Source organism: Brassica napus, chromosome C3 (genome assembly GCF_020379485.1).
Source record: "Brassica napus cultivar Da-Ae chromosome C3, Da-Ae, whole genome shotgun sequence".
In the NCBI taxonomy this organism is placed as follows: domain Eukaryota; kingdom Viridiplantae; phylum Streptophyta; class Magnoliopsida; order Brassicales; family Brassicaceae; genus Brassica; species Brassica napus.
In genome coordinates this window covers 10369707-10391143 of record NC_063446.1, presented here as the reverse complement: position 1 = coordinate 10391143, position 21437 = coordinate 10369707, and the positions used below count along the sequence as shown (strand labels likewise).

The 21437-nt window shown below is 34.5% G+C and overlaps 3 protein-coding genes across 11 annotated transcripts; 1 reads left to right on the top strand and 2 right to left on the bottom strand.

Moving 5' to 3' along the window:
• Positions 1-517: 517 nt before the first annotated feature.
• On the bottom strand, positions 518-4745 carry BNAC03G18280D. 8 transcript variants are annotated; one of them, XM_013827967.3, is made up of 12 exons: positions 4516-4745; positions 3998-4121; positions 3396-3534; positions 3002-3301; positions 2793-2940; positions 1765-2721; positions 1441-1679; positions 1290-1363; positions 1078-1206; positions 944-1010; positions 777-851; positions 518-678 (listed from the first exon to the last, which is right to left on the bottom strand). In XM_013827967.3, exons 2-11 carry the CDS (start codon positions 4051-4053, stop codon positions 780-782), a joined length of 2181 nt encoding a protein of 726 aa, XP_013683421.1. In that variant the 5' UTR covers positions 4054-4121; positions 4516-4745; the 3' UTR covers positions 518-678; positions 777-779. The 8 variants fall into 8 exon arrangements, 7 of the variants coding, with proteins under 7 accessions (XP_013683421.1, XP_013683425.1, XP_013683426.1 ...); XM_013827971.3 differs by having other exon boundaries at positions 4315-4518; XM_013827972.3 differs by lacking the exon at positions 4516-4745 and adding an exon at positions 4370-4498.
• Positions 4746-10771: 6026 nt separating this feature from the next.
• Positions 10772-13385, bottom strand: LOC106388006 (AUGMIN subunit 2-like). Its single transcript, XM_013827966.3, has 6 exons — positions 13145-13385; positions 12530-12655; positions 12324-12428; positions 12001-12069; positions 11769-11882; positions 10772-11378 (listed from the first exon to the last, which is right to left on the bottom strand). Exons 1-6 carry the CDS (start codon positions 13265-13267, stop codon positions 11025-11027), a joined length of 891 nt encoding a protein of 296 aa, XP_013683420.1. The 5' UTR covers positions 13268-13385; the 3' UTR covers positions 10772-11024.
• Positions 13386-15941: 2556 nt separating this feature from the next.
• On the top strand, positions 15942-20028 carry LOC106385373. 2 transcript variants are annotated; one of them, XM_022698997.2, is made up of 15 exons: positions 15942-16839; positions 16943-17131; positions 17221-17318; positions 17410-17613; positions 17723-17823; positions 17891-17944; positions 18250-18315; positions 18419-18508; positions 18584-18700; positions 18774-18868; positions 18944-19028; positions 19108-19172; positions 19267-19456; positions 19529-19627; positions 19713-20028. In XM_022698997.2, the coding sequence occupies exons 2-15, from the start codon at positions 17100-17102 to the stop codon at positions 19785-19787; spliced, it is 1371 nt and encodes a 456-aa protein (XP_022554718.1). In that variant the 5' UTR covers positions 15942-16839; positions 16943-17099; the 3' UTR covers positions 19788-20028. The 2 variants fall into 2 exon arrangements, with proteins under 2 accessions (XP_022554718.1, XP_013680755.1); XM_013825301.3 differs by having other exon boundaries at positions 15942-16846.
• The last annotated feature ends 1409 nt before the right edge of the window (positions 20029-21437 follow it).

The window sequence follows — 21437 nt, the reverse complement described above, 5'->3', positions numbered from 1 at the left end:
TATCATGTGCTTGAGAATCGTCTCCCATGTTTTGATCGAAGTTACAACTCCTCTTGTAAACGACCTTTGAAACCTGGAGCTCTGATACCAATTAAAGTTGCACAAACACAAAGATTATAAGAACTTCTCTTCTTATTAGATTTAGAAACTCTCTCAAAACTAAACCTTTCAATGTGTGTCTCTTGATGGAACATCTCTCCATGAGAACTCTTTATATAGGAAGAAGCTACATCTTTTCCTAAGAGCGAAGCTACATCTTTTCCTAATAATAATATGGAAACATTCCTAAGCTCGATATGTTTTCTTTTTCTTTAACCCATCAAACTTCACTTTAATGAGTTAACTTGCTCCTCAAGTTAATTGGAATTATCCAACAAAGGCGTCCACGTCGATGGGCTGCGCTGTTGGTATCATTCTTCTTTTATAGGTTTTTGGATCTGTATCGGTGTCGTGATTTTCAGCGTGAATCAAGTGTTTTTATGATGGTCTTTAATGCTTTTATTTTCTATACGTTTTGTTTTGACTCATTGAATTCGGCATGTGAAACTTTTTCAGTCCGAGGTGGACTTTTAAGTTTTAACCTTCGTAGACCTATCGTTCCTTCTTAGGCCTCAACTATGCTTGGCCTCAACTATGCTTGGATTGGGATCTCGGATCGAGTCTAGAATAGGGTGAAACCTGCATATGCCCGAATGTAAATAAATTTGGGTATCAAAAAACTCATCTAATGCCCAAAGGTAGAGTCCACCCAAAAACTAGTTTGTAAATGAGAAGACCTGTCAATGAGATTTTATAAAGTGACGTTGAAACACAGATTTGCAAGAAGAGTGACTCATTCGGTCATTCCTTTCCTGTATAGTAAGTAATATATACATCATCACTCGGCCAACTTTGGATAAATGCTTTTTGCCACAAAACATGAGAAATGTAAAACTATCTATACCCTAAATCCTTGGTGTTGAGTCTGTTGACATCTATGTAAGGTGCAATTTCCTTCTTGTGTCATCTCCCTGCGAAAATGATCAAAACCAGTGTGAGAAGAAAAGCAAATAAGCCAAACTGATTCCGAAAACAGACCAGATGGTGAGGAAACCCACTGTACGTTGATGGTTCTTAGCAGATCTGCCATGTTTTGAGTTTCTAGAGCCTGATCTCAAGGTTCGTCCGTGTAGTCTATGGATAAAATCTTGCATGTGATTATATATACTGCAGATTCAAAACCATAACAAACAAATGTCAGAAACTTGGCTACATAGCCAAGTGTAAATGTGTGTGAGAAACTACTTTACCTAAGCCGGTGTCTATTACAGGCAGCAAAGAAGGCTACAAACCCGTTCAATATACTCCTGACAGCACGAAAAACCTGAAAAAATGAAGCAACACATTTAGTAATGACTGAAAGTTGCAAGGATTCATATTCTTTGGCATTGGTTTACCGACATGAGAAAAGAGGTCGTTCCAAAGTGTGCGCCACATGGAGACTTCATATGTCTTCACAGCTGCTTGAGAATCTGATGCAAGCTGAAGTATGCTGCTCATGTACCGCCATAAATCTCCAAGAACATCGAATATGTACGAGAAGGAAAACGCTAAACCGCTGGCCAATGCAACTATTACACGGAAGGGTGCGTATAACACTTCCGATATGATCCAGAATAGAGGCAGCAAAACTGCACTTGCTGTACAATTGAAAAGTAAAGAAAAAGGATCAGAGTTTTTGATTATATGCTTAAATAATAAGAATAGTAATGCTTTATTACTTACTGATGTTCCAAACTAGTGAGACGATAAACCAAATGGGCAAAAGCACCAACTCCACCACTTCACCAACGAGACTGCAACAAGAATCGACCACTATCCAAACCACCGAAACCAAGCTCTCAACCGTTTCCGCCAGCGAGTTCCACAATGGCAGGAGCAAACCAAGAACCTCCAAGAGAGGATTCACTAGAGGCATCACGAGCAAAGACACAAACGACTGCACCGCACGCGCCATCGTCATAGCCCACTTGACAGCCTTCTGAACGTTGTGAAGGAACAACATCGTCCCCAAGTACTTTATCCTTGACACCATGTCCCATGTCTCGACCCAATCAAAGAGCGGCCCACATAGCCGAGACGCGGTGGCCTTTAGAACGGGGACGTTTTTGTAGAGATCGTAAAAACCGATCACGACGGTGATGATTGATATGATCACGTACAGTGTTCTGGCGAGAAGGCACATCCATGGTCGGTAAAGATGGCAGAAGCCTGGATAAGACTGCAGAAACAGGACCCAAGAAGGGAGACCAGCTTCAAGCAGAGTAAGCAAGCGTACGTCGGACATTATAACCTCTCGGAATTTGAAGGGCAGGTCACGGTCACCGAACCTGACAAGAACTAGAACATCTTTGTACTGAGTTGGTTCAATGGTGTTCTCACCATCAGGTTGGCCGAAGGGGTGGTTATCTTTTCTTTTGGGTGTTTCCTCCATATAGTCAAATTCAACTCCGGTGCTGATTGCCTTTGTTACTCTTCTTCTCTTGTATGGACCAGTCAGAGGCGGTGTATGCGGCTCGTTTTCATCGTAGTCTGCAGTAGATTGGTCAACGCCGAAGACACTTCTTGAGCGACATGGAGAGTCGTTTTCAACAGAAACATAATCGCTACAGAGCTTGTCATCGTCATCATCAACGGGAGAAGCTTTTGAGAAATCAGCTTGGGCGTCATGAAAAACCTCTCCTGAACGAGTTACAGTACTGTGTAAGCTTAACAAAGCATGCAAGAAGCCATTAATGAAAAGGGGATAATACCTTTAGTTGTATCAAGATATTCCATCAAGCAAGATCTTTCAGATTTTGAACCAGAGAACCACTGAGACATATTCGTTACAGCTTGGTCGATACTCTCAAACTCCCACCTCCGCATCAACTTAGCTTCAATAGCAAGAGAGGTGTCTGTCTGCAAAAAGATAAAAGTAAGAAACAATAAAAGCATACAGTGGAGAATTGCAAAGGAGTACCTGCAGCTCATTCAAGTAATTGATACCCCTCACGTTGTCCCATTCAACTTCAAACACGATGAAACCGTACAATGTCTTGTGCAGCTGCTTGTTTAGATACAAGGAGCTCTGCAGTTTCTTTGCAGGTATTTTGTTCTTTGAAAACGTTGTTGCGTCGATCAGTGAGAACCATTTCTTGAGCTCCTTCATTTTCTTATTGTTGGCCTGGGAGCACGCCTCTTTAGGCTTCTTCTCATCCTCCTGCTTCTGCTTTTTCTTCCCTTCTCGACCTTTCGTGTTTGCAAAAGGGGAGAGTCTGGACTGCAAACAAAGATAGAGGGGTCAGTCAGTTCCATCGTGTTTTTCATCTGAAGCGACTTGAAGAAAATGTACTTAGGAAGCAGTTTTTGACAACCTTTGTAACCATAAGTTGCCAGAAGTGGGCAGATCGGGTGCCGGGATTCAACCAAGGCCGGTTGTCCACCAGTATGTAAATCTTCTTGCTTTTATTGGCCATGAAAATACTGAGATCAGAAAGATATGACTGCAAGTCTCTGAAACCAAAGAAAAGCCAGATAAGCAGAGAACATCAGGCAAATAAAATGTGACAATCTATGTAACAAACACGTAACTGTTACCAGATTAAGAGCTTTTTTATGAGAAAAAGAAGGCAACACACATTGAGATTCAGAACAATCACACACGCAAACCTAATGCGGTTCCACAGAGAAGAGAATATCATGAAACTAGACAAGAGAATTGCTAGAACAAAGGTGCTGCTTCAAACTATAATTCACTGATGTTTTTAATATTAACACCAAGAATTGATACTACATCAGAATCAAGAAAGGAATATAAAACCCAGGCATCAGTTTCCTTCAAAGGTTCAACAATAGGTGAAACAAGACTACTTTATTATATTGTAATTAAAAAGCAAAAGACGGAACAAGGAAACTAATATAGTCCATGTTTGCAGAGAAACGGACATAGGGTGATCAACAGAGCAAGAGAACTTACCCGATCTGGAGACTCGTCAAGGGGAAAACACATTTTGTTTCTTCACCATTCCTCATCTCAAACACCCACCGATATGATTGCACTCTAATCTCTCCAATTAAACCTCAAATTGACCTCAGAATCACTGCAAAAAAAAAACGAACAAACACAGTTTCAGAAAGTTTCGTCATCATCATCAAACTCCACAACACGCGAATTATCCACAGGAATCACAAGAAGAACTAGGCTACGAAGAGAACATGGCCGTCCAAAAAATTGATTGGTAATAAAGAGAAACATTAAATGTAAGAAGATTTTTCAAACTGTGAATACTTAACAGAAAAGGAAACTCGGAGAAGAAGAGTAAATTAGAGCTCAAAATCGAATCAATACCGCCCGCCGGCGAAATTGGACCACACGCGGCGTCAAACGGATCAGAGAACAATCTAAACCACCATTAATGTCCGCCAACAAAAAGCTAAAGAGAATGAAACAAAACGAGAATTTCGAAAATTAAGGAAAGAAATTGGGTTTATTACTTGCAAGTTGCAACGGAAGAGGAGGAGAGAATAATATCTCCAACTAGACAACAACTCAGAGGGAGGGGTAAAACTGTAAATTTGTTAGCCGAGGAAGACGGACAACAGAGGAGCTTGCTGGTGTGTTGTTAGTTTCGGTGCCAGTGGTCGTCGGTTTTTATCGTCGTCACCGTAGCACGTTGGAGAGACGAGAGACATCTAATAAGCTTATGGGGATGATATATAAATAAACAGGTCCTTCATTGACAAGCGCGTGGAGGTTTTTAATTTTCTGTTTATTACATTAATGTCCCCTACAAGGTTTTATTTCTCAGAAAAAGTCCACTTTATAAATAATGGATCTTATAATTAAAACTATATGTCTACGTTAGATGAAATCTCAGAGTTAATGTTGACAAAAAAATCTCAGAGTTTTCATGAATATTTACTTAAATGATACTACTAGTATCTTCTTTATTTAATGAAAACTTCCTCTTTACTGAAAAAGGAAAAAAATTAACATATAAAAATAATTGACGCATGGGAAAAGAGACATTTACTAAGTTGGTATTTAAGTGCTTAGGTTTTCTTGAAGAGCGTTTCATCGTGTCATTTAAGTTGTGACATACACGAATATCCATCGCCTCCGGATGGATGAATGGATACATAAATTGCCTGCAGATATTTAATTTGGTTAATTGAACTGCACGCATCTGGGAATAAATAAAATTTTATGCCTTGAAACTTGAGAAAATAAATTCTCATTTGTATTTTTATTTTCAGGAAGAATAGTACATGCAAAAGCAAAATACTCGCATATACGCTTTGAACAAGATCGTTGAACTACAAGTCTACAATTATTCTCTCGACATAACATCTTATTTGTTTTTTCATTTAAAATGTGAATAAACGCCAGTAAGACTATTTCCCTTATATTCAAGCAAGTACATATGCTTTTGTAGTTTCTGGGGTTTATGAAAGAATTTCTATCTAATGCTGTACAAGAAATAAAGCCAAAAAGGGAAACTAATCTAGTTTGGTTTGGCATTTATTATAAAGAGCACGCGTTCTGGGCGCGTGAGAGTACAGAAGAGTGTGGCCCAATACCAAATCAAAACTTGGACGTATGTGATCGATTCGGTTTCGAATACAAAATCGACGGGAAATGTATGGATAGAGGACTCGTGGGTGGGGTCCTTGACGCCGCTTTATAATTCTATCTACTAGAAGCTACGTGATAATTGATAAGAAAACAAATGCAAAGTGTTGTTTCTCAATAATCTATAGACCTATGTAAATGCCATTATTGCAGAATCACGTTACTTGCATTATTACATTACTAAACAACAAAAATGTGTGTTGTTCATAGGAATTTTGAGATCGATCACCAATGTTTAACTACTTATTTGATTTCATGTAATAGACATTCAGATAAAATAACTTGGAATAGTTGAAGGATGTCATGTAGCTATATCAATCGGACTGATCCAGTCTCTATAGTTCTGATTCTGAATCGATTATTTTTAAAAGGGGTGATCTATATTCATGTGGTTTGGGTTTTGACTTTTGTATTTCTCCTCTATGCGAGTATATACAATTCTTACGCAGGTTCGAAAAGTGCTGGATTGAAAGCAAAAAAACTCTACGAAATTTACAAGTTAGTAGTTTTTTAAAAAGAAATAAAAAATTAGTAAAAAAAGTCTTAGAAGATTCAAATTCTCTCGACTTTAAAAATACATGGCATCAACCAACTGAATTACGTAAGATTTATTTAAGAACGGGTAAAAAATTAATAATTTACATAATCCCATAAATTGTAAGCATATACCTAATCCCATAAATTAGTACATATAAAAATGAAGTATGTGAATCTCAGCTTTATTGATGATATAAATATATAGATCTACATTCTCTCTAAAAGAAATCAAATTACTAGCCAAACAAAATCAAATTAGCACAATACTAGTAATTTTGAATATCTATGAAAACAAAATGAAACATTTTGCAGCATCAGTTCACGCCACAACTATAAGTAGATAGCACACATCACATATGCATCTACCTATTGTGAGCAAGAAATAATCAAATTTATATATTTCCAAAATTATCACTGAAAATTGTAACTTATAATATCCATGAAAGATTTCAACTACATTACATATATATAAATTCACCATATTCCAACTGTGTAAGTAGAAAAGTTATGCACAATGGACAAACAAATTTAAATCTTGTTTAAAAGAAAATAGATAATGTTGCTAAAAGCAATATGAAACAAAGGCATTAGTAGCTTGATAACACAAACAGCTGAACCATGCCAATGAATTAGAGATAAAATTAGATAAAGTCAAACTATTTTGTATAAGATTTAGTAAACGTTAAGAAAATACATGATTTAGTTTGTAGTTTAAGCTGGGTTAGGAATTTTAGTTTTATGAGTTAGGGTTTAAGATTTAGTTTTAGAAATTTGATTTAGTGTTGGTATTTATTATTTGTTGTTTAGTTTTATGGATTAAGATTTGGACTTTCGAACTAGAATCTATGATTGAAAATTAATATATAATTTATAATGAGCTTTTTCTTTACTTTGTATTTACAGGTGGTCCATTTATATTAAAACATGCCATAAGATGATATTGTTTATCACGGCTGCGGTATATGCTTACAATTTAACTGGAACAAAGGAGTATGAAACTTGAAAACAGCCCCCAAAGTTCAAATGCTGGTTTGGAAGGCCATTAGAGGCGCCCTCCCAGTGGGAGAAACACTGCTACACCGTCAGGCTCAGATCAACCCTTTGTGCAAAAGATGCGGTGAACTCGAATCTATTAATCATCTTCTATTTCAATATGAATTTGCGGAGAGAGTCTGGAAAGATGTTCCATTTGCAAAGAGAGTTGATAGGAGTGGATTAGTAGATTTGGAAACTGACCGGATGAGATTGATTGAGGTACCTTGTCTACCCCCAGTGGGGATCGTTGCGGGACAGCTTGCGCCATGGATCATATAGTCCCTCTGGACAGCGCGCAACAGAATCATCTTCAGCAACAAACTCAGTTCTCCGGATGAAGTGATTACAAAAGCGGTGGTAGCGGTCAGAGAGTGGTTGAATGCACAATGCAAGGAAGTCCATAGGCCCCCTCTGGTTCGCAGACCAGCAAACATCTCACCTCTCACAGTGGTGATCCAAACGGACGCAGCTTGGAATGGGACGACAAAGAACGCGGGACTGGGATGGATCATCAAGAAAACAGAGGGCTTTCTTCGCTTCCAAGAGTCAAACAGACTCGTGAGCTCACCGCTCGTGGCGGAAGGATTGGCAATGCGAAAAGCAGTGGTGATGTGTGAGGAACTGGGGATCCAGTACGTCAGCTTTGAATCGGACTCTTCTCAACTTATCAAGGCTTTAAATTCCATGGTGGAACCTCCAGGGATTTATGGTACTATTGCTGATATCAGAATCGCCTGTAATTTCTTTACTTCTGTATCTTTTGTTTGGATCCCTCGAGCTGGCAACTCTGAGGCTGATCTTCTTGCTAAACAAGCTTTAAACCTTGTATCGAGCGGCTTCACCGTATAACTTTAAGATTGAATGAATGTTTGAGTTCCAAAAAAAAAAAGTTTATCACGGCTGCGGCTCTGCCTTTTTACCTATTTGGTTTGCGATTAATGCACACAAAAATGCGTAACTATCTTTCAAGTCGAAGATTATCTGAAAGTGATTCTCAGTTTCCTTGAAGACTTTACTAAGGTGATCCTTTTATTTTCTGTTCATTGACATATTTATACATATTGTCTTCCGTTCTTTCTCTACTTTCACGGTTCGGATTGTTGAGGCATCATCCATTGTATTTGGCTTTGGTATAGTTTTCCTGGTGATATATTATATAGCACCAGTAACCTTTTACCTAGGCCTTGCTTCCTTTGGCGTTTTTGTTGTCGTCATTACATCCCATGAATTATGTTGTTGATGAGAAGATATCAAAGCTTGAAGTTTAAGTGGTGTTTTTTACGAGTTAGTCAGCAACAATGAGTGTATGTTTCTTTTATTGCGCATATTCATTGATGTTAGGATGGTTTCTGATGTCATACAATTGAAGTAAACAATGAATACTTAGGTGATAAGAATTTTACTGATAAAAACTAAAGAAAAAAGAAGAGATAGTGAAATTGAGAGAGACAAAGAGAAAACTTAAATGACATTCAATAACGATTCTGACAAAAAAAAAATTGCGACAAATAATCTCTAATTAAAAATTGTCGTTTTTAGAAGATTTTCTTATCTAAAATCATTTTCTAAAGATTCGAATAAATGAGATATATTTGAGAATATGCTGTTGATAAAAAAAATGATAACATGAATGAGGTGAGGTTTAGTGCTATTTTGAAGTGATAACAATGCACAATTTTTTTACATTTTGTTAATGTTATGTGATGGATAAAGTGAGAAGTGAAAATATGCATGCCTTCTCCAGCATTGTAACAAAGAAATTAATGTAAACATGTAATTTTATCATACTAGTCAATGCATAATTCGGTTGACTAAAAACGTATATGCATAATTCTTGTATGGTGATTGCAGAGTACAAATTTTAACAAACATGAAATAAAACGAGCTACACAACGAGGTTGGTAAAACATGATTAGGTGTTGTTCTCAATTAAATTTGGTCTTAAATTCATGGTCTACACTCAGACAATACCAGATCTTAGACCATTGGAGTTGGTGAGTTTAATTTATAGACTAGTATTCAATTATATTTACGGTTCTCCACTATAAAAGTTCTTAAATCTATGAAAGAAAGACGTTTGAAATTTTTATAATTATATGTCAACCATATCATCAATTGACTCTAGTTGATACTACTTTTAAATTATCTTGTTGAAACACAAGTTGATTATTCAAAGACTAAATATATCAAATCAATTTACAATTCATATATACCCCCCTCCATTAAAATAATTAATGTTTTTTAAAAAATTGTTTCCAAAATATATTTTTTTTATTTTTCAATACATTATTGCTAAACAGTAAAGGGAAATTTAAAAGTTCAAAAAGTAATTATGTTTACTAAATGTTTATTAACTAAAAGTTATAGAAATAGCCAATCACAAAAAGAATATATTTAGAATCTAAATTTAATATAAATATGTGTGAAAACTTCAAAATATGTATTTCCTCTGTTTAAAATTGATGTTTAGGATATTTCATATCCCCTATATATTATTTGTGAAACATTACGACTTCTTTTTGTAGCCATATATCATCACTAGGATGATTCTTAGAATTATTAGAGAAATAGGTTGATCCATCTAATTATATAATAAGCTTTTTATTAAACTAACCATAAATTCATTATTAATGTCATTTATTATTTTCTTAAATAAAGATTATGGAATTGCCTAATGTTGGTAAAATATATATGACAATTAATGATTTTGAATAATAAAGATCTGATAAAAAAAATGTATCTTCTATCAAATTTGTTTAATTTAAAACTATTAAAATAATTTAAAAAAAACACAATAACCATATTATAAAAATTTAGATTTTTCTGTATATTTTATATTTTGAATTTTTAAAAATGACTATAAATTATTAAAATTGTTAAAAGCCTCACATTCAAATTTTGCGATCCATGGTTTAAAATTATTGTTATGACAAAATACAAATGATTACAAAATCATATAAGTAAAAGTCTAATTTAATTAATCATTAAGATTTAAAATATATATGTATATATATCATTCTAAATTAAACTATAAACCATATTGAATAAATAAATATTTTATTTTCAAAATTTACTTTGAATAATTTTTTTTTATAAAAGTTTTGAACTAACATTGATAAATTTTTTGAAATTATCAATTACTAAAATTATTAATCCCACAATGAAAATTTTGTTATCAGTAATTTAAAGTTTTTGCTATTTAAAATACACATGATAAAAAAACATATGAGTAGAAAGCATCATTTAAATAAAATAAAATAAAATAAAATAGACATTAATATTAAAAATATACTATGTATGTTAATATCATTTAAATTTAATTACATATTCTATCAATTTTTTTTAAAAAATGTTTGGATTAATAAAATTGATTTATATGTTCGCACCAATTTAATTATATATGTAATAGTTATTGACTTTTAATTATTCAATATATATTTATTATTTCATAATATGTAAGAACATATAATACATAAAATAATTTTTATATATAATGTTTATTCCGCGCGGATCTTAATCTAGTACATTAAGAAAATACAAACTTACTACACGATAAATATGATATATTACGTAGTTGGTCACGTCAAAAACACCACTCTTTTCCACATGAGAAAATGTGAAAACTAGAAACATTTAGTTATACATAGAATTGTAAAACCAAGGTTGAATATAATAAACACTATTTTTAATCTACTTTCAAGTTTCACCAAAGATTTTCAAATCCATAAAAGACACAAATATTGATAGAACAAAAACACAATCGATATTAAGAACCTCAAGCAAAAGCAATACCGCATGCTTAAACACCACTCTTCTTAACCGAAGGAGGCCATGATAGTCTCCGGTCAAGTTGAGCATTCTCATTGCCATTACCATCTTCTTCGCCTTCAGCTTCATTTTGATCAGGGATTTGTCTCCTTGTGGCCTGAACAGCTAAGTCGTCGAAGCTTAAATCTGTTCTCCCTTGAGGTGGAGTCACGCAATCTGAGTCTCTATGTGGCGTTTCGCTACTTCCTGGTGTTGTTGGTAAAGAAGCTGCAGAGTTACCAACTCGAAGGTCTTGAAGAGTCGCGAATGATTCTCTCATCGCAGTCATGGCCTCGAAGAATCTCGTGCATGACGCTAGTGCCACTGGTATCGGACGCAGCATTTCCTGGGGTGAAAATTGTGAAGAGAGTGAGATCATAACATGCAAAACCAAAGCATCAACTGTTTATCAACATTCCATACAATTGTTAATCTCTTTATCTGTTGGTACAGCAAGATAACTACAGAGAAATCTAATTCTTTGCCCTGACGATCACAATTGGTCTCTTATACTAAGCAAAATCATTAGGCGATGTATTATAAATTATATAAAGTTTACAGGAAAGCATAACACAGTGTGACTAGTACAGAGCTTTCCTCTTAAACTATGAACATTGTACAAGACTCTTAACTGACGAGTATAAGAAAGATATGCAACGAAACATATATAGTTATGTCTGAAAAGTTATAACGGGGAAAAACCAAAGATGGATGTAAAAGGAGAGTAAAAGCATACCCCCCAGACTGAAGGAGGTTCTTTAAAGTTTTGGCTCCACTGAAAATCAGACACTGATGCTGTTAAGGCGCCATAATCACTGGCGGCTTTCATTAGCAACTCTGAAAATTGTTTCTGAAATAACAAAGCAGAACAAAGCTATCAGATACTACTCAAATGACATGAATTCAGATATGAATTAAGGTTTACATGATCTCCAAAGTGGCTAAGACTATTAAATAACATGAGTCACCTGATATTCTGCTTCAACTGGAATACAATCTAGTGAATAAGGCTGTTGGAGACGAGCAATGATGCGATCCTGTCATATAAACAGGGAAAAATGATGTAAAGGGACTTCAACTTGAGGTGCCAAAAATGGCTGAAAAGATAAAACAGTCTTAGGACATTCCACAGGAGCTAATGTTGCCAAAACATCTTAAGCAAGAACTCCGATTTCTCAAATTTTCAGAATGATAAAGTATTCAGTGACTAAAAGGGATATCACTTAAAAGCAGAAGAGAGAGCTAAATGAACTGGAAAGATAGAAACCCTTTTAACAGAGAAAGTATGTACCTTATTTTGTATAACATCTTTCAATATTTGAGTAATCCTTGATAGTGTCTCGATCTTCTTTTGCATTTCACTCACATGAGTCAAATGTGCCACATTCTTATCATCCTGATATTCGACAACAAAGATGTTTAGATACAAAGCATTTAACAAAACTTGTTACATATACAATATTCAGGCATGCAACCCCTGAAAGATGGTTTACCTACCTTCCTCCCTTGAAGCTCCACCTGAAAATCAGCAATTTTCCTTTGCACAGCAGATAACTCTCGCAACACCCTTATCAAATCATCACCCTTTTCGCCATTTGAAGACGCCAAGCTTTGTAATTCTTCCTACACTCGAAATTTATTTGAGCACAGTTTGCGTTACTACTTAGCATAATGTTAGCTGAAGCCATGTTGTATAAGGGTGGGGGCAGCTGCCCACCATGAATTTTGTTAATACTAATTATAGTTCTGTACATAATTTTAAAATTTCCCCTATTGATTATTCAAATTTGTAAAGATATTATCAATTGTTTATAGTTTTGCCCCGGATAAAAAAAATATTTCTAAACATCTGAAAATGAATGATCACAAATGTAGCTAATTGATTATACAAAACAACCATTCATTGTCTCTCTAGTTCATGACAGATTGAGATTCAATACTTACAACACTGAGCTCTGTAAGAAAACTACAGATCTCAAACCCTTTGTTCTCCAAATCAATCTAACAGAAACATCAATAGTAGATACTAACCTTGGCTAATCGAAGTAATGTGAAACCTAGTTCCGATGCTGATCAGATTTAAACTGAAGATTTGATAGATTGGTGAGTTACCTGCGAGGGAGGAGGAGCGACGGCGTAACCGAGATCGGAGGCGATGGAGAGAGCATCAGAGAATCCGCCGATGCGCCTGATCGGTTTCTTCCCCACCCACGTCGAGTCGCTTCCCATCGACATTTCTCCACAAGCTTTCCGGTGATAACTTCGATTTCAAATGTTTTTTTTTCTCTGGTTGTGGGAAATAAAAATAATAACAATTATTCAAAAGCTTTGGTTTCGGTTAAATCGGATCGTCCAAAGCCTCACTGAAGATATTAGTTTGGTTCAGTTCTTGGTTATTTTGGTATTTTAATTTATTTTATTGAACCGATATTTTGGATTTTGATTTAAACTTGTAATAAAACTTGGTTAGTTACAGTTAAATTGGGTTAATTTGGTTTAAAGATTGGATAAAAGAAATTCATGAAAACCAACCTAACCGACTACCAAATCGATAACCACAATATTTTAAAATGTTTTCAATCTAAACCAAATTCAAAACCGGATATGAACCGGAAGCGGATATCTTGTTCAATTCAGTTCGATGGAATATTAATCCCAAGGTTGTAAATATTAATACATTTTCAAACATAGCAGAAGACATAGCAGAAGCGAACTTGGTTGGGATCTTTTTTTGTTGTAAATTTTAAGTGTATGATCTGCCTATTGTTCACAGGCCTGGACAAAAAAAAAACAAAACCAAAAATAACCGAACCAAAATGTCTAAAATCAAAATCAGATCGAAACTCTCAAATACCCTTTACTATATTTCTATATTCAAAATAACTGAACCGAATCAGAACCCAACGAATACCCGAATATAATACAATATTAATTATGTATACATATAACATAACTATATATATATATATATATATATATATATATTTATAACTTAAAATCTATTAAAAATATCCATAATTATTTGAAGAAAATTAAATTAGTATAAAATATCTGATCTACCCCAAAAGTATCCAGATAGTTTCATCCGAAATATCCAAAATAATCCAAAAATCTAAGATTTTTATTTGAATTATCTTAATTATTCGATATTTTATCCAAAATACCAAATGTTTTAGGTGTCTAATTTATTGTAGTATATAACGGACTCACGTTTTAAATTAATGAAGTTTTTAAATAACTTTTTTAAAACATGTGCTAAATATGTTTTAAGTTCTAGACATGTTTATTTAAAAAAAGAATAGTTTTCTTAATAATACTAAAAAGACTCAGTTATCCAAATATTTCTTTTTTACATATTAATACTTAATATTCTAATAGTCTAAACTCTAAACCAAGACACTTTAAGCAACAAACATCGAACATCCAAGTTTTAAGTTATCTAAGACATTTAAACAAGTTCAAAACACATCTCGCGGGCTCTTTGACACGTTTCGAGAGCTTGTTCCACCATACGACTGCACTAGTGTTTCCTTTTTCTGCCTGGAACAATGTCTCGCCATCATCACGAACATCAGAGCTAAAGTATTGTGTCAAAACATCCAACAGCATCTACTAAGTTCAAGGTGTAGAACAGCATCTACTGAGTGTTGCATGTGTTATGTTACATATCCAATAATTATTAACCGTTAAATTTATAGTTGGCGAATGTTGCATATCTTAGACAATGCATAACTATCAAAATTAGAGGGTACACATTATGTTAGCTGAAACTAATTTGTGTTATCGGTAAACTTTGTAGTAGACGAGTGTTGCATATCTTAGACACTGTATAACTCAAAAATTTAGCGGGTTTCACATCAAACTACAAAGACATGTGTTGATGTATGAGGCAATATGGGAAGAACCCTTTAACAAATACAAGATACACCCAAGCATAAAAAAAGTCTCAACTAGTAAATAAGATGAAAAGTTAAATAACGGAGGATAAGAGCACATCACTTGACCTTCCTCATATGGTTTCCTGTGTGGGCGTGGAATGACATCGACTTTGACAAAAGAAAAGGGTTAATCACCTTTACCGGTTCGGGTTTTACATGTTTCTGATTCTTTTACAATATGATTAGAATCATTTCCCAGTCGGTTCTTCCCAAACCGAGGAATCAGAGAAAGAGGAAAGTGATATTGTTTGATACAATATAGAAGTGTATTGATTCATGTATAGTGGTTCACATAACATATGCTACTAAATAGTTTATAGAGGTGGTTTAACTTTTTCACCACTGACACAAATCCTAGGCTTACTGTTTGCCTACAACTGAAGTACAATTGGAATGGAAAACCTAAGCACATGAGGAAGGGCATTAGATTAATTATGGTTGGGTTTGGGTGCATAGACGCATATAATCTTTAAATATGGTCTTATATAAAACGGCGCTTGTTAGTCGTTATTTAGAAAAATTATACTCAGTTGCACAGATTCTTGAAGAAAGTACGTTGCGCCAAGAGAGAGACGATACAATGGCTCATGATTATGTAAAAGAAATATGCGATAATTTTGGAGTGTGTACAGAAGAATCACTTTTTTACCTCCAAGGGTTCAAGTGGGATTTCGATGCAGCCATGGAAGCTTGCCGCAAAAAAAACCTCGCCATCCATCAACGTTGATCATTCACCTTTGGAGGAATTATTTTAAATAATATTGAATGTATTCTTCTAAAGTCTTTATCACAATTTTTAAATATTGTTTATAATTGAATAACAATGAAGTTGATTTAGGTTTTACAAATTGTTTGTTGAATAAGAGGAGATTACAAGTGAGTTTTAATGTCTTTGCACAAAATCCATATTGTATAACATTTGATTTGAAAAAAGTTTTTAAAATCACTAATTGAATAACATGAGATTTTAACAAAATCCCAAAATCTCTTGAAGCCTTTGATTCAATGCATCCCTTTTAAATCATTCTAAAATCCACAATTTAAATTTTATTCAGTAACAGTGGGTTTCTGAATATTTTTTATTTATTGACAAGTTTAAAAGTTCTGATGAATTTTAAAGCGTTTTTGAAAATCCACGTTTGAATAACAATAGATATCTCTAACTAGAAACCATATACAAGTCTCACATATGTGCTTCCTGACTCATCTAAATTTACTTTAAAGATGACCCAAGAGGAGATCATAAAAACTAGTTGCTGCATGCTTGCTACTTGTCTTTCCTCATTGAGCAACATAATAAACTGATCAAGAAAGTCTTTGACATCAAATTATTTAAGAGCTTCTCCATCTGTACCTGAGTTTATTGATATGTATAACCGTATAACCAGATTTTGTAAGAGAATAGGAAATGTTCAAAAGGGAATATAGGAAAGAGAGACATATGGAGTTTTCGAAGAAAAGACGCAATTTTTCGAGAAAATGAAGTTAAACAGGTCTGTTTTTTCGTTAGATTTAAATATCTAATCAGAATTTTTTTTTAACAACAAATATTTAATCAGAATATGTTACAGTATTATTTTTTTTGGTGAAAACTCCAAATAAACATGCATACCTGGTGGTAGATGCTTTAATACATAAAACGACCGGGTTCACGTGGTTAAATAATAAATAACAGAAACCAATATTAGGCCTATTAAGGAGCTTACAGCTCCAAACATCAAGGCCCATTAAATGAGCCGAACCTCTTAAAGATCTCCAAAACTGTTCAAAACCTCTCCCTCCCTCTCCTTCTCTCTTTCTCTCTCGCGAAAACAGTTCACTGGAATCTCTCCAAGCCCAAGATTCTCAATTTCGTTTCTTTTCGCTCAAGTAAACTGTGAGCTTTCAAATTATCAATTAGATTACTTCTGTGTTCGTGTTCGCGTTCGCGTTAACCCCCGATTCTCATTTTAATTCTTCTCTGTATATGCAGTAGCGTCAATGCTTGGTCTCTAAAGCTATCGACTTTGAAGAAGAAGATCGAATTAGGGTTCGGAATTGTTTAGGCGGTTGGTTTCTTTATCATCAAACAATCGAAACTCTGAAGTCAATTCAAGATTTGACTCGCTTATCTTTGGGCTGAAGCTATCATGGCGCAGAGTAATTGGGAAGCTGATAAGATGTAAGTGAATCTGAAATTGAATTCTTCGTGGAAAGTTATAACCTTTTTTTTAATTTGATATCACTTTCCCTTTTGTTGGGTGGGTGTAGGCTTGACGTTTACATATATGATCATCTGGTGAAAAAGAAACTGCATAACACTGCTAACTCGTTCATGACTGAAAGGAAAGTCTCTCCGGATCACGTTGGTAAAAATCCACTTCTGAAGTCTATGTGAAGCCGTTTCTTGTTCAATGGGAATTGGCTCTTTATTTAGTTGTGTTTGTGTGAATGACGTAGCAATTGATACTCCTGGTGGGTTTCTGTTCGAGAGGTGGTCTATGTTCTTGGACATCTACAATGCTAAGACGAAAGAGAAGCTTTTAGACTCTGCTGTAGAGTATGAGCTTAACGTTTACATATATGATTATCTGGTGAAGAAGAAACTGCATTACACTGCTTACTCGTTCATGACTGAAGTGAAAGTCTCTATGGATCCTGTTGGTATGTTTTTGTCCTGTTGGCTTCTTTTGATTGTTCTGATTCAAGCTGTTTTTTTTTTGTTTCATTAAGCTAAGTGATTGACTCGTTGGTGTTCTTGTGAATGATGTAGCAATTGATACTCCTGGTGGGTATCTTTCTCAGTGGTGGTCTGTGTTCTGGGCCTTCTTCGTTGCTAGTACGAATGAGAAGCATTCGGAGTCTGCTGCAGAGGTGGGCTTATTTACCATCTGGAGATATTTTTTTTATTTGGTAACTGACCTGTGGTTTTGATAATTAGGCGCATCAAGGAGGTGTTTCGGCAGCAATTCAGTCAAGCATTCAGCAGACCCCTGTAATTACCTTTCTTGATGACTGTTCAAATCTCCTTTTTCAGAAAAGTTTCCAAATTTTAATACTTTGGTGTGCATCTGTTGAGCTGAATTCTTTAATTTTTTCGGGTGAAAACTTCCACAGCTGCATCTAATTTTTATGTGCTCGTTAGTTGGTAAATTGGATCAATACGTCTGTCCTTGTAGGCTGCTACTTGTCCTTTGAAAACTCTGCAAGATTAATGTGTGTTGTGTTATCCTAACAGCTTTTGGCTGCCAAGCATCTTTCTGATTTTCCATTTTTTCCGTTGCTGTTTTTGGTCTGTAGCTTATCAACATGCCGCAAGGACAGCAATCTTCTTCTCACCAACAAGATCCTTTTCAATCACAGCAGGTACTTTTATGTGAATCCTGTGTTGTGGTCCATGTTAGTATATTTTTCAGTTTGTGAGATGATTGAGCAACAACTTCCTTTTTTGTGACCATCCAACTCACAGCCGTCAACGTATACCCCTGTCGAAAGAGTAGCTATAACTCGTAACATGCCAAAAGGGCCAATGATGTATGGTTATGATGCAAACCAACTGGTATGATTCTTAAGTTCCTCATGCATTCCCTCTGGATCCATTTTATTCTCATCATTCTTATGGATGACATGGAAGCGTTATGAGATGTGGGCTGACATGGACCCGTTTGGAGATGTGGGAGCCCTAGATGATGAAGATGTAGAGAGAGTGTTTAACTTCATAAACTGGAACCCTTCTGAGTATTATATAGAGGTGGCTTGGCTTATCTATCAACTGGAGATATTTTTTTTTGTTTTGGTAACTGACATGTGGCTTTGATATATAGGCGCAACAAGATAAAGCGAAGGAGCAGCAAATTCAAATGAAGCAACCGAATCCAATGAACACTGAGACATCCCAACCAGGAACAACCTATAATGGGTAAAAAATTGTCTCTGCTTAAATTTTTTCTTTGCATGCATATTTGCTGTCCCTTCTTATCCTGTCCTGAAACAGTGAGATGGATCAAGGGAATCATCAAGGAGGAGGTGTATCGGCAGCAGTACTGAAGCAACTTAAGTCACGAACTCAGCAGACCCCTGTAATTACCTTACTTGATAGAATCTTCTTCTCTGTTTTAGTAACCTTTCTGCATTGTACTAAACACACGGGGGCTAAAGTTGGAAGCTGGAGAAGGAGAGTCACGTAAGCGATGCAAATGCAAAAAGTCCAAGTGTTTGCAACTGTAAGCTATACATAATTCCACTTGTCTGTGATCTTTTAGGCTCTTCATCAAAAAGTTTGGTGTATTGATTCTCTCTTGATATTTTTATGTGCAGTAAGTGTGAATGCTTTGCTGCTGGAGTCTATTGTTCTACAGAGCCACCATGCTCATGTTTATATTGCCACAACATACCTATTCATAACGATACCATCTGGGCTAGTCGCGAAAACATCGAGTCTCGGGACCCACTTGCATTTACTCCTAAAATCATCGGTAGAAGCTCAGATTCAGTTCAAGAAACCAGGGTAAGATCCATCCTCTTTAATGCTCCCCATCATTCTTTGTCTGAAAGGATAATAAACTGTAATGACACACAGGAGGGCGATGCTAGCAAAACTCCAGCTTCTGGCCGCCATAGACGTGGCTGCAACTGCAAGAAATCAAACTGTTCGAAGAAATACTGTGAATGCTTTCAGGTTTTTTTCATTTTTCTTTCTTCTTCTAATAAAAACTATTTGATTAACTTTCCTCTAATTTGGTATATGATGTTTTTCTTTGAAGGGCGATGCGGGCTGTTCCATAAAATGTAGATGTGAAGATTGTAAGAACACATTCGGCGTTAAACCTTCTTCTTAGCTTCAGTTTCCAAACCCAACAAAGAAAAAGATAAACAGTTGGGCAAAAGGTTATATGTACATTCATTTTTACTATTAGAAAACGAAGTTTGCTTTTTGTAAAAGATATTTGTTGCAAGGGGAAGTCGAACCCGTGTGTGGGAAATGAGACTTAGGTTCAATGTAGTCATATAAATTCAAACTGTACACTGCGAGATAACTTGGTTAAATACTTTTTGAAAGAAAATTGTTTTTGTTGTACAGACTACAAAGATTTAGCATTTTAATTGGTTTCATTTTATAATACTAGATGATTAGGTGTTTTGTCTGCAATTGCGGGTTTAATAATTTTACAAAAAATTGTAAATAAATATATTATCAATTGAAAAACTATCAGAATAAATTGTTTTCATGCTTTTAAAATATTTAATAATTGATTAAATATTAAATTTTATATATGATAAAAAAATATTTTAATAAAAAATATTTTATTATTAAAACAAACTTGAAATGTCCAATATACATAAAACTATATACATAGATTTATATTTATTTTAAAAATATTATGATATAAAATATTTTTCGATAACATAATATAGTTTTTTAGATAATGATGATTTTCAAATTAATGAAATTCAATTTTTATATTTAGGGTAATTATATATTAAAAATATAATCTAATTATTTGAAAAGGATATTCGATTTATATTTGAATTTTTTGCGATTTTTTTTTCCAGAAATTATCACAATGAATGATTTTGATTTTCATAAGAAAATTATTTTAAAAGATAGATGATTCATTCTATCTTATGTGATATGTATTTTAATTATTTTCATGATAATGATAAATTATCATTAAAATTATTTATTAAAATTAATAATGGAGTTTTTGCAAAATTGACTCAAAACTTAAAGTCAAACCTAAAATTAACTCATGTTCTTTTTTGGATTTTTCTTTTGTCTTATTCACCCCACAAGTCCATATTATTCACGAAAATGCCATTAATTTTTTTTTCTTTTCGAAAATGGCATTTTTACTCTATCACCCTCATCTTCCTCAAGTATTCACAAGATTGTCATTGCCATCAATACACCAACCACCATAGACAATCAAATTGAAGCTCTTAATGCACCTAAAAATCTATTTACATTCTTTCTTTCTCAATTCTTATGAACTAAAAACAACATCTCTTTACTTTCTCTCCATTTTCATCTAAAAAAAACTCAAGATTTTGATTCTAAAATTTTTATGGTTCATAAAGCCATTGAAACTTATGATTCTTGGTGGGTCACTTTTGTCTGAGATTTTGGGTGCTTGGAGAAGACTTTTGTGTGTTAAACAAGTTATCTCAGGTTGAAACTATGAATTTTTTTTTTCGTATTTGTTCGTCCAGAGAGTAGCAGACGACTTACATGGAAGTCTTCTGGTCAATGCAAATGTTTGTTTTGCAATTGACATTTAAATGTGTTTTTCTAGACGATTTACATGGAAGTCGTCCATCTTTGTTTTTTAAAAAAAAATTTGAGACGACTTCCATGTAAGTCGTCTAAGGTAAACGGGTTAGTTTTGCATTTGACTGGATTGTGTCAGAAATTTGACTTTTTCTGGACGACTTACATGTCGTCCATGATTTTATTCCGAGATTCTGGTCAAACCTTGATTATCTTGGAC

Coding starts and splice junctions, on each gene's coding strand:
- BNAC03G18280D (XM_013827967.3), bottom strand. CDS start 4,053: ATGAGGAATGGTGAAGAAACAAAATGTGTTTTCCCCTTGACGAGTCTC. Junction 3,535..3,997: donor TTGACGAGTCTCCAGATCGG/GTAAGTTCTCTT, acceptor CTTTGGTTTCAG/AGACTTGCAGTCATATCTTT. Junction 3,302..3,395: donor GGCAACTTATGGTTACAAAG/GTTGTCAAAAAC, acceptor CTTTGTTTGCAG/TCCAGACTCTCCCCTTTTGC.
- LOC106385373 (XM_022698997.2), top strand. CDS start 17,100: ATGGCGCAGAGTAATTGGGAAGCTGATAAGAT. Junction 17,614..17,722: donor AGTCTCTATGGATCCTGTTG/GTATGTTTTTGT, acceptor TGAATGATGTAG/CAATTGATACTCCTGGTGGG. Junction 18,316..18,418: donor ATCCTTTTCAATCACAGCAG/GTACTTTTATGT, acceptor TCCAACTCACAG/CCGTCAACGTATACCCCTGT.
- LOC106388006 (XM_013827966.3), bottom strand. CDS start 13,267: ATGTCGATGGGAAGCGACTCGACGTGGGTGGGGAAGAAACCGATCAGG. Junction 12,656..13,144: donor TCGCTCCTCCTCCCTCGCAG/GTAACTCACCAA, acceptor TTTCGAGTGTAG/GAAGAATTACAAAGCTTGGC. Junction 12,070..12,323: donor AAGATGTTATACAAAATAAG/GTACATACTTTC, acceptor TTTATATGACAG/GATCGCATCATTGCTCGTCT.